A 12,816-nucleotide genomic window follows, 5' to 3' on the forward strand; every position below is an offset into this window, starting at 1 on the left:
AAAAAGCACTGGGGTGTTTTTTTGTTTGTTTGTTTGTTTGTTTGAAAACATGAAGTTCTGCTGGAATGAGGGATGACCAGTTGTATGGCTATTCTGCATATGTTAGAGACCATCTGGTTCAGCCTTCTTATTTTGCAGATGAGGAAAAGAAGCTCCATCTGGTTGTGAGGGAATTTTTTTTTTAAACTCTCCAACCCCTGTATTTCTGAACTTAAAAGCCAAATCAAATGAGCATTTCTCATCAATGAAGAACAGAGATGATTTTGAGGCAGCCATTAATTTAAATGACATATTGCTTGTTTTTCTCTCAAATAGAAAACAAATTTAACATGTTATTTTCAAAGTTATCCTGACTTTGTTTTCTATTCTCCTTCTTTCTGTTCCTTCTTTGCATTAGGAAAAAATATTTCAATGACCCCTTTGTAAACTTTTTATCTTTCCCTCCAATTGTAGTTAATAGTCAATAAATAGATAACAAACATTTATTAAATGTCTATTAAATATCAGGCACTATCCTAAGTGCTAGGACACAAATTTAAAAATAAATAAATTGCCCTTAAGGAGCTTACAATCTAGTGGAATCTCAGAGCTGATTAATTTTCATTTCTCTAATTATTAGTGATTTGGAAGTGGTTTTTTTCTGTTAATAACATGAGGTTTCTTCTTTTGAGAACTAACTTCATTCCCTTTGGTCATTTATTTATTGGTAATGGTTCCTGTTCTATGTATTTGAATCAGTTTTTTTTATATGCTGGATATCAGACCTTTATGAGAGAAACTTGTGGCAAATATTTTTTTCCCATTTACCTATTTTTCTTTTAATTTTAATTGCACTGACTTTATGTAAAAACTTGTACTCAAAACTGTGCTGTTTATTTTCTATGAGATCCCATGTTTGGTTATGAGTTTTTTCACCAGCAAGAGTTGCAATAAGTATTTCCTTCCTTTGTTTATATGAATTTTTATGTATGTTACATATCTAAGATAAATACACTAAAAATAGGGCATGAAATGTTGGTTGAACCTAATTTCTTCCAGACTACTTTCTAGCTTTCCATGCAGTTTTCATAGAATAATGAGATCTTGTAGCAGTAGTGATGGCTGGATTTATCAAGAACTCTGAAACTATGTTTGTTTGCTTTTGTACTCTCGTTTTTCTATTCCTTAACCAGTATCAAATAGTTTTGGTGATACTTTGAGATACTTGTCATCTTGTTCCTTCAGATGAATTGTTATGTAGTTTTTCTCACTCTATAACATAATCCTCTAGCAGTTTGATTGGTATAACATTGAATAAATTAATTTAGGTGCTACTGTTATTTTTATTGTAAAAGCATAATTCAACCATGACCAATTATTCAGGTTTGTCTTTCTTTTGTAAAGAATATTTTATAATTGTACTCATATAGTTTCTGTGTGTGTGTATTGGTAATATTTTATATATTCTGTGGTTATTCTGAATGCTTTTCTCTTTTTCTTTCTGCTGGGTAGCTTTCCTAAAGCTAATGTTTCAATTACTTTTTAGTTGATTCTAGTATTTTCTAAGTGCATCTTCACATCTGCAAAAAGCAATAACTTTTTTCATCATTACCTACGTGGCTTCTTTCAATTTTTTTCTTTGTTGTTGCTGTTCAGTTGTTTCAACCACATCTGACTCCTTTTAGGGATTTCTTGGCAAAGATACTTTTCCATTTCCATTCTCCTTTTCCTACTATTTCTTTTCCAGCTTGTTTTATAGATGAGGCAAACAGGATTAAGTGACTTGCCCAGGATCACATAGCTATTAAGTATCTGAGGCCAATTTTGAACTCAGACTTCCTGACTCCAGATCTGGTACTCTATCCACTGTGCCAACATTACTAAAGTAGTGATGGCGGCTATCCTAGCTCTGCTCTTTGTATAAGTTGAAAGGCACCTAATTTTTTTTTTAATATCTTTTACATATAAGGCTGGTTTTCAGCTTTAAATGGTTACTGTTTACTGGAAAAGTTCTTTTATCCCAATGTTTTTTAGTGTTTTAAACGTAAATGGCTGTTGTATTTTGTCACAAGACTTTTCTCAGCTATTGATAAGATCATGTAGTTTTTATTGATTTTATTAGATTAACCTATTAGCTTTATAGTTTTCCTAATAATGAACCAACCTGTATTTCAGATTAAAGTCAGAAGCAAAACAGAATTCTGAGAAGAAATACAGAAAGGGAAGGATAAATGAAGAAAATGGAATGGAGGAAATATACAGCAAATATGAATGTGAATGAGATGAGATTACTTACAAAATGAAACAGAAGACAGAATAAAACTAGAATCTAACAATATGTTACAGTTTAAGAGACACATCTAAAACAGAAAGATATATACAGAGTTAAAATAAGGAGAAGGAAAGGGCAGGGACAGCAGTCATGATCTCAGAAAAAGTAAAAGCAAAAAAACAGACCTAATTAAAAGAGATAATCGGGGAAATTGCATTTTGCTAAAAGGTACCAAAAACATGAAATAATATTTTTTAAAGAAATTCTACAGCAAGTTTCTCTGATAAAGACCACATTTTTCAAATATATAGAGAACTAAGTCAAATTTGTAAAAATAAATGCCATTCACATGATGAATCATGAAAGAATGTGAATGGACAATTTTCAGAAGAAGAAATTAAAGCTATCTATAATATGAAAAAATGCTTTAAATCACTAATGATTAGAGAAATGAAAATTAAAACAACTCTGAGACACTATCTCACACTTAACAGAAATGACAAATGCTGGAGAGAATGAGTATACTAAATAGATATAATGGTGCCATGGGTTGATCTAACTACTGGGTCTGATTAGAACTATGCATCCATTTGACTTAGCAATATTACTACTAAGTCTACACTCAAAGAGAGTAAAGGAATGGTAAAAGGAAAAAAAATATTGTAGTTCTTTTTGTGGTGCCAAAGAACTAGACAATGAGGAACTGCTTATCAATTGGGGAATGGCTGAAGATATGGCGTAAGACTGTGATCAACTACAATTGTGCTATAAAAAATGATGAGGGAGATGGGAAACCTATATGAACCAATGCAAAATGAAGTGAGTAGAACCAGGAGATTATTATACACATTCACTGCAAAGTGATAAAAATGATCAAATAACTGCTTGGATTAATTACAATGATCCAAAGAATTCATGAGAAAAAAAAAATCCTATCCACCTCTAGAGAGAAAACTGATGAACTATGAGTGCAAACTAAAGTATACTTTTTCACTTTTCTTGATTTTTCTTGCTCTTCTTTTTTGCCATATGGCTAATATGGAAATGTTTTGCATGATTTCCACAATTAACTGATATCAGTTTGCTTGTCTTTTCAATAGTGGGAGAGGAGCAAAAGAGAGGGAGAAAATTTGGAACTCAAAATTAAAAAAAATATATATTAAAAATGAATTCATTTTTTAAAAAGAAAGTATTTTGAAGATTATTCTTACAGAAATTGTTATGAACATTATTCTGATAAAAGTTAAAAACTATCAGTTTCTTTTCTGTATCATACTGTTCAATTACCTAATTTACATTTATAAAGCCACATAAAGCAGGTGACATTTTAATGCTTCTTTGAGGGGGTAAAAATGGGAGGGCATTTCTAAGCTTGGAGATACTATTCAAAAAGAGTAATGTTCATTTATTTACAATTGACTGTTAATCAAAGCCCTTTGGATGATTCTTGTACAGGAGGACTTAATACAAAGTTTTAAAATGTGAGTAAAGCTGATTCCAAGTTATACTATTTCCTTTTAAATCAGACAGTTGCTATAACTAGAAAGATGCTTAATAGACAGGAAATCTCCTCACTACTGACCATAATAGTGGTTAAAATATTTTAAGAGGTTTAAAACAAAAAAACAAGAACTAAAGTCAAAAATCAAAAGAAATAGATACTATTCTTTAATATAAACTGATTATAAATGATCATGAATAAATTAGAGTATTGAAAGTAAAGATTACAAAGAAGAAAGCATTAAAGTAGTGTTATGAATTTAATATAAGTACATCATGTTTTTTTTTTTTTTTTTAACATATAAAAGCCTTTGGGCTATGACAATTTAACCTATGTAATAAGAATCACAGATTAATATCAAAATAGAGTACAATGAAATTGATTCATTCAGGTAGGTTAAAAGGAAAAAGGCTTGTAATGTAAAATTAACATCTTTATAAATATCTGTACAATCTGAAAAAGCACCTAATAGTATAAAGATAACTAAAATATCTATGAATTGGCGCCACATGAGCATTCTTAGTTTTCTTCTCAGCATCAACAGTAAAGGTCATAAGAAAATCCTGACTTTATAAAAGTAGACAAATTAGATTACTTGACAGACATATCGCTGTGCTATTGAACTTCTGTTCCAAACAATAGCCTTGACAAAAAGAAGGTTATATTGAAGTAAGACCAGTGAAATTCTGGTACAGTGGAGAAAACTCTGAACTCACATATTCTTATCATTTACACTTTTTCCTCCTGGATCTTTGTTGCTATTTTTTAAAAGTAATGATATTTGGTATGGAAATGGCAAAAGAGATGTCTTTTTAATGCAAACATTTTATGAGATTTTGACTCTGGTAGGAAGAAAATTTACCTAGTCTATTGTTTCTATGTCTAGTCAAAATGGGAAGAAGACATGGCATAAATGTATAAAGTGTGTCATTAATCAGTTGACCTTAAGCATAAGCTGATTTCATGCCCTGAACCCATCACCTGGAATCTTTTTATTTCAGCCCTCCAAAGTCCTCTGCCAAAAGAGTACTTCTTGTATAACAAAGAAAAACAATTAATCAAAATAAAATAATATAGTAAGTAATAGATCTGCTCAATATTTCACAAATTGTAGCCAACAGCCAGCCACTATCAAGACAAAGAGAGTGCTTTTCATCAGTGGTTCTCCTAAACAAAGATTGGTCACTGTGTTTGCTAACTGACAGAATTTGAATTTTGAAGTATTTTAATGTTATTTTCAATTATATTTTTGCAGTATATAGTATATTTGCAGTATATATCTCCTCATTAGTCTTTTCTAATTATATAAACATTTCCTTCTAAATTTATAAACTAAAATGCATTCAACTTTTATTCTCCAATCAATGGTCACTTACTTTGTTTTCATTTTCTAAAATACCACAATACATGTTGCCATAAATATTTTGGAACCTTTCTTTCATTCATTAGGAGGTCAATGGAATTGTGCCTAGGGTGGGATATTTGGATCAAGAAATATGAATAAATTTACTTTTCTCACATAACTCCAAATTATTTCCCAGAACAGGCAGACCAATTTATACTTCCACCAACATTATACTTTGATGCCTGTCTTTTAATAGCTTGTCCAACTCAAATCATATCTTTTATCATCTTTGTCAATTTGAGAGGTCATACAGAATTAGAACTAGCAGAGATCCTGATCCAAATATCTTATTTAAGATACAAAAAGATTAAAGTCAAAAAAAATTAAGTGACCTACCAAAGGTCACAAAGGTAATATGGCAAGGTTGGGATCTGAGCCAAGTTCCTATGAAACCAGAGCTCTTTTCAACTCAGAGAGACTTTAATTTGTCTTTTATTATTAATGTCTTGAAACATTTTTGATATGGTTTTCCATTTAATTTTCATATCACCTATATCCTTTATTCCAATTCTATATAAATTCTTGAAATTTTTAAAGATAATAATTAGCCACTCATTCTTGGTCAAAGGATAACTTTTTTTCCTAAAAAAGAAAGAAAAAATTGTATTCCAAAGAATCTGAAATGATGCTCTTACCTTTTTAGGATCCATGTTGAATTTCTTTCTTCCCATAGCTATTTGCTTATTCCTCTGGGTAGTTTTGCTATTTATTTGAAATAATTTTTAAAAATTGTTACCAGGTGTTCTCATACAGCAAAGTAATTTTAGAGGATTTTTTTGCATATTCATTATTATTATAAAACAGTCTCATAGGATGTTTTAACAACTATTTTTAGAAAATAGTGTTTGCCCTAAAGAAAAGCATATCTCACTCAGTCCTTTGTAAATAGAAATTTTGGCTATTTTGGATTGCTCTTAATGTTTGACAATTTCAGATTTATTTTCTTATGATGATCATTAAAGACAAAGAAACCATAGTTTCATATTTTTTATAATAGGACACACTCTCACTAAAGTTAGTTGATCCTGAGATGCCTAACTCTGAACAAATGAAAGTGAATAGTGAACTAGAAAATAGAAAAGTACAGTATAAGAAACAACCCAGGGAAAGAATTTCTTGAATATTTCAGACAGCATTTTGAAAGAGTGGTATTGAGGGGAAAAAAGATTAACAAAGATAAACTGCAAAAGATTTCTCCTTCTATTAAGTTGAATAATGTAGGGACTGAATAAATTTACAGGTGTGCACACAAGTAGCTTACCTCTCCTCTACACAAGTTAGGTTATCGATCTCTGTCATCACTTCTGTAATTTCAAATTTTAGCCTCTGCCAAAAATAGGAAAAAAATTAATAGGAAGGAAAAATTAACCGTCACAGGCTCAGAATAATTTTAATACTCTAGATACAAAATTTTTTGAAATTTTTAATAGCATAACAAATGCAATAGAATAATTCCAATATAAAAAAATTTACAGTAAAACTCACTGCAACCCAAATAAAATCTCTAAAACTGGGATATCATTCAGAGTAGTTCACTAGTGATGGAATTAACATATATCAAAAAAAAAGTCCTATTTAGAGAAAAATACATTAAATTAAGCTCATGGAGATGACAGTCATAGTATAAAAAGATAAACTCATCAAAAGAAAGGAATTAAAATCCTTAAGATGTTTATGCTACTTAAATATATTTTCCATATTTCTGAGGTCCTTTCCAATTCTAAAACAGTCTGTTCTGCCCTTTTCTTTTATTTCCAACTGTGTTCTCCTTTATATTTAATTGTATAATTATCTGTATAGTCTTGTTAGTTACTTTTGGTTTGCATAAGTTCACATATTAATCTTTTATATTCATCTCTAGTTCTATATCTTCCCATGGTCATGGGAGAAATCATAATATCTTCTGTACAAGTCACAGATTTACACTCAATTCTTTCATTCAAAATTGTTCTTAAAATTTCTATATCCTGACTCTGTAGGTTTTTGGATCCTGTCCATTTAATTTTCTTGAAGGATATTCTTTCCTGGCACGCTTACCAAAAATCCACCATCAAGCTCTAGAATTTCCTTATTTACTCCCTGAGACAGTTTATATCAACCAACCTGGTTCTTTCTAGTGTTTTCTGACCTAGTTTAAAAAAAAAAAAAAAAAAGGTAGGTCCTATTTATTTTATCATAGATTACCAGATTATTTAAGAGTAATGTTTTGCATGATTTTAGGGTCTTCCCATCCTCAAGAAGTAACTTTTTCAAAGTATTCATCTTAGAGACTATTGCCTTTTCTAAATACCTACAATGACAAAATTTTCCATAATCAATATCCAATTAAATTTTTTTTCTCCATCACATCCCCACTTTAAAAAAAAAAAAGGAAAACCTTGTTAACAAATAAGCACAGTCAAGAAAAATAAATTTCTACACTATCCATTTCCAAAAATATATGTTTCATTCTGCAAACCCGAGTTCATCTGTCACCTCCTCATCAGTCATGGTTGAAATCATGGAATCATAGTTGGTCATTACATTGCTTAAAGTTCTTAAGTCTTTCAAGTTGTCTGTCTTTACAAAAATATTGTTGTTATTGTATAAATTGTTCTCCTAAAAACCTCATTGCATTTTAATTACTCTGTCCCTAGCCAGACTTGTGTTACCTTCAATTCAATATATGTGACATTAGTAAGAAAATTTTTATATGTTAGATTCCATAATACTTTACACAGCCTCACACAGGTATTAATTTATTGGCAAATCTATTAGTGGATTTCTTGCAATATAGCTGAATTTGATTTTGACTTTATGGTTTTGCAACCTATTTAAACATACTTCCATTATCTTTTTGCATACTTACATATGGGTAAACATTTTGTCACATCAAGACACGTCAATGGAGATTACTAGATTTTACAATTGGAAATTTACAGTTTCCTTACCTCTATATCATCAATAAGCTCTTTTTTTCTGCGACGAATGTTTAAAAGTTCTTCTCTCTCCTCCACTGAGAGATCATCAGGCACTAAAAAAAAAAATTTGTAAAAAGTAAACTAAAAATTTTAATCCCTTGATATTGAAAGCTTTTTACAAATGAGTGATCACATTATCTTGTGTGAGTGGGTGAGTTACAAGGACAACTAAGTTTTTTCCACCCTATTTGTCTTGTCAAATAGATTTTTGGAAATATTCAGATCAGAAAATCACTTGTGAAACAATTAACTGAAATCAAAAGAACAAAACTAAAGACAAACTCTTAGCCTAAAGGTAGCTGTGGCTTGACCCACCTAGCACACTGCTGCCGCCTGTCTTTTCCTCAAAGTGCTTTGCAGCTTTCAGTTAGGTTGAATAAAAAGAACTGAAAATAGTACTAAAGAAAGCAAATATAAGAAAAATATTGGAACCAGAGCAAAGATACACATTAGAAAACCACTGTAGATGTGCCAACATTTTGAAAACATTTACTCATAATTTCTCATCTACTTTTTTATTTCTAAAAAAACTTAAGATTTGTCATCAAACTTACCACAGAATCTCAGAATTGGAAGGGAATTCAGAAACTATAGAGTCCAAAAGGCACCCAAACAAGAATTACTCTAAATTATAGCCAACTCTCTTTTGTTTGAAGATCTCAAGGAAAAGCCACCAATTCCCAAGGCAGTTTATACTGCTTTTAAACAGTTCAAATCACTAAGACTTTGTTTTGTTTTTACATTAAACAAATACCCACTAATCCCAGGACACAAACGGAAGGAGTCCACCAGCCATCCAAGATTTGAGATGAGCCATCTCCACCACCCATCACTAAGGAGAGTAGATGGCATGGTTTGGAAGTAACTAAGGACTCTGTATGCCAATAAATCTGATAATCTAAGTGAAATGGATGAATACCTACAAAAATACATTGCCTAGAATGACAGATGAGGAAATAAATTGCTTAAATAGTCCCATTTTAGAAAAAGAAATTGAACAAGCCATTAATGAACTCCTTAAGAAAAAATCTCCAGGGTCAGATGGATTTACAAGGGAATTCTACCAAACATTTAAAGAATTCCAATAACATGCAAACTATTTGGAAAAATAGGGGAAGAAGGTGTCCTACCAAATTCCTTTTATGACATAGCTATAGTGCTGATACTGAAACCAGGAAGGGCTAAAAAAACAGAGAAGGAAAATTATAGACCACTTTCCCTAATAAATATTGATGAAAAATTTTAAATAAAATATTAACAAAGAGATTACAGTAACTTATCTTCAGGACAATATACTATGAACCAAGTAGAATCTATATCGGGAATACAGGGTTGATTCAACATCAGGAAAACTACCAGCATAATTGACCATATCAATAACTAAACTAATAGAAATCATATGATTATCTCAATTGATGGAGAAAAATCATTTGACAAAATACAACACCTATTCCTATTAAAAACCCTAAAAAGTATAGGAATAAATGGAGTTTTCCTTAAAATTAGTAGCATCTATCTAAAACCATCAGCAAGTATTATATATGTAGTGGGGATAAAATAGAAGCATTCCCAATAAGATCAGAGATGAAAGAGGGTTGCCCACTATCACCATTACTATTCAATATTTTATTAGAAGTGTTAGCTTTGGCAATAAGAGAAGAAAAAAGAGATTAAAGGAATTAGAGTGGGTAATGAGAAAACCAATTTATTATTCTTTTCAGATGATATGATGGTATACTTAGAGAATCAACTAAAAAACTACTAGAAACAATTAACAACTTTAAGCAAAATTGCAGGATATTAAAATAAACCACATAAATTATCAGCATTTCTGTTACTAAAAAGTCTAACAGCAAGAGATAGAAAGAGAAATCCCACGTAGATAATATAAAATATCTGTGAGTCTACCCACCAAAACAAAGCTATATGAACTATATGAACATAATTACAGAACACTTTTCACACAAATAAAATTAGATCCAAAAAATTGGAAGAATATCTAGTGCACATGAGTAGATTGAGCTAATACAATAAAAATGACAATTCTACCTAAACTCATCTATTTATTCAGTGCCATGCCAATTAAACTGCCAAGAAACTGCTTTATAGAGTTAGAAAAAATAATAACAAACTTCATCTGGAAGAACAAAAAGTCAAGAATTTTGAGGGAATTAATGAAAAAAAAAATACAAAGGAAAGTGACTTAACTGTATCAGACCTAAAACTATATTATAAAGCAGCGGTCATCCAAAACATATGGTACTGGCTAAGATCATAAGAGTAATGGATCAATGGAATAGGCTAAGTTCACAAGATACAATAGTCAATGACTATAATAATCTAGTATTTGATAAACCCAAAGACTCTAGCTTCTGGGATAAGAACTCACTATTTGACAAAAATTTCTAGGAAAATTGGAAAACGGTATGGCAGAAACCAGGCACTGACCAACATCTAACATCCTAGACCAAGATAAGGTCAAAATGGGTTTATGATTTAGACATATGAAACAAATTAGGAGAACAAAGGATAGTCTATCTCCCAGATTTGTGGAGAAGGAAGGAATTTATGGCCAAAGAAGAACTAAAATACATTATGAAAAACAAAATGGATAATTTTGATAACATTAAATTTAAAAGATTTTGTACAAATAAAGCCAATGCAGTCAAGATCAGAAAGGAAGTAGAAAGCTGGGAATAAATTTTTACATTCAGTGTTTCTAATAAAGGCCTCATTTCTAAAATATATAGAGAAGTGGACTGATTTTTATAAGAATACAAGCCATTAACAACAAGATTACACAATGATCAGGATGATTTTTTTTTTTTTTTGGGGGGGGGGGGGACTGAGGCAATTGGATTTAAGTGACTTGCCCAGGGTCACACAGTTAGGGCGTGTTAAGTGTCTGAGGTCAGATTTGAATTCAGGTCCTCCTGACTTAAGGGCTACTGCTCTATATCCACTGTGCCACCTAGCTGCTCCTACAATGATCAATTCTGATGGACCAATGATCTTGGGATGAAGAGAACTATCTACACCCAGCAAGAGAACAGTGTGCATCAAGTGTAGTTCACAACATAGCATTCTTACTCTTTCTGTTGTTGTTTGCTTGCATTTTGTTTTCTTTCTCAGTCTTTTTTTCCCTTCTTGATCCAATTTTTCTTGTGCAGCAAAATAACTGAATAAATATGTATACATATATTGGGTTAAATATATATTTTAATATATTTAACATGTACTGAATTACCTATCATCTAGGGGAGGGGATGGGGGAAGAAGGTTTTGCAAGAGTCAGTGTTGAAAAATTATCCATGCATATGTTTTGTAAATAAAAAGCTTTAATAAAAAAAAAACTGAAGTTGAGACTTTAAAAACAGTCTTAATATGATTTGTTTGAGAATAATATTAATAAATACTATGATCATTAGAAATAGTTTCTTCTTGTTGCAGATGATAGTAGGGGCTCAAGTCAGAAAGATCTAGCTTTAAACTCTGCTTCTATATGTATTTACTCTGTAACTCTAAGCAAAACTCTTAAAATAATTTTTATACTACCAGGTAACTCTTTTTAAGACTTTAAATTATATGGCCAAAGAATATGAACATACAATTTTCAGATAATGAAATTAAAGCCATTTCTGGTCATATAAAAAATGTTTTAAATCACAATTGATTAGAGAAATGCAAATTAAGAAAATGCTGAGATACCATTTACACACCTCTCATATTGGCCAAGATGACAGGAAAAGATAATGATGGATGTTGGAGGGGATGTGGGAAAACTGGGGCACTAAGGCATCATTGGTAGAGTTGTGAAATGATACATCCTTTCTGAAGAGCAATTTGGAACTATACCCAAAGGGCTATCAAATTGTGCATACCCTTTGACTCAGCAGTATCTCTACTGGTTCTTTATCCCAAAGAGATCTTAAAGGAAGGAACATGTGCAAAAACATTTGTGGCAGCCCTTTTTTTAGTGGCAAGAAACTGGAAAACTAAATGGATGCCCATAAATTGGAGAATGGCTGAATAAGTTATGATATATGAATGTTATAGAATATTATTGTTCTATAAGAAATGATCAGGAAGATGATTTTAGAAAGACCTGGAGAGACTTACATAAACTGATGCTAAGAAATGAGCAGAACCAGGAGATCATTTGTACACAGTAACAGCACTATTATGCAATGATCAATTCTAATGAACATGACTTTTTCTAACAATGAGATGACTCAGGCCAATTCCAATGATCTTACGATGAAGAGAGCCATCTACAACAGAGAGAGGACTGTGGGAACTGAGTGTGGATAACAACATAACATTCTCACTCTTTTTGTTGTTGTTCATTTGCATTTTGTTTTCTTACTCATTTACTTTCTTTTTTTTTTTAACTGGTTCTTTTTTGTGTGTGTGTGTGCAGCAAGAGAATTGTGTAAATATGTTTATACATACTGGATTTAATATATATTTTAACATGTTTAACATATATTGGATTGCTTGCCATGTTTTCTTACTCATTTACTTTCTTTTTTTTTTAACTGGTTCTTTTTTGTGTGTGTGTGCAGCAAGAGAATTGTGTAAATATGTTTATACATACTGGATTTAATATATATTTTAACATGTTTAACATATATTGGATTGCTTGCCATCTAAAGGAGGGGTGGGGAGAAGGAGGAGAAAATCTGAAACACAAGGCTAT

At 31.1% G+C, this 12,816-nt stretch overlaps 1 protein-coding gene across 2 annotated transcripts in view; it reads right to left on the bottom strand.

Annotated features, from left to right (window-relative positions):
- The window catches only part of CYTH3 (cytohesin 3), a 154,391-nt gene that overhangs the window by 32,156 nt on the left and 109,419 nt on the right, over nt 1-12,816 (bottom strand). For both annotated transcript variants that reach the window (XM_052000926.1, XM_052000936.1), the window contains exons 2-4: nt 8,088-8,170; nt 6,419-6,483; nt 5,793-5,859 (exon numbers count right to left, since the gene is read on the bottom strand). In XM_052000926.1, coding sequence (XP_051856886.1) covers nt 5,793-5,859; nt 6,419-6,483; nt 8,088-8,170 — 215 coding nt within the window. The remainder of the gene's footprint in view (nt 1-5,792; nt 5,860-6,418; nt 6,484-8,087; nt 8,171-12,816) is intronic.

This window comes from Antechinus flavipes, chromosome 1 (genome assembly GCF_016432865.1).
Source record: "Antechinus flavipes isolate AdamAnt ecotype Samford, QLD, Australia chromosome 1, AdamAnt_v2, whole genome shotgun sequence".
Classification (NCBI taxonomy): domain Eukaryota; kingdom Metazoa; phylum Chordata; class Mammalia; order Dasyuromorphia; family Dasyuridae; genus Antechinus; species Antechinus flavipes.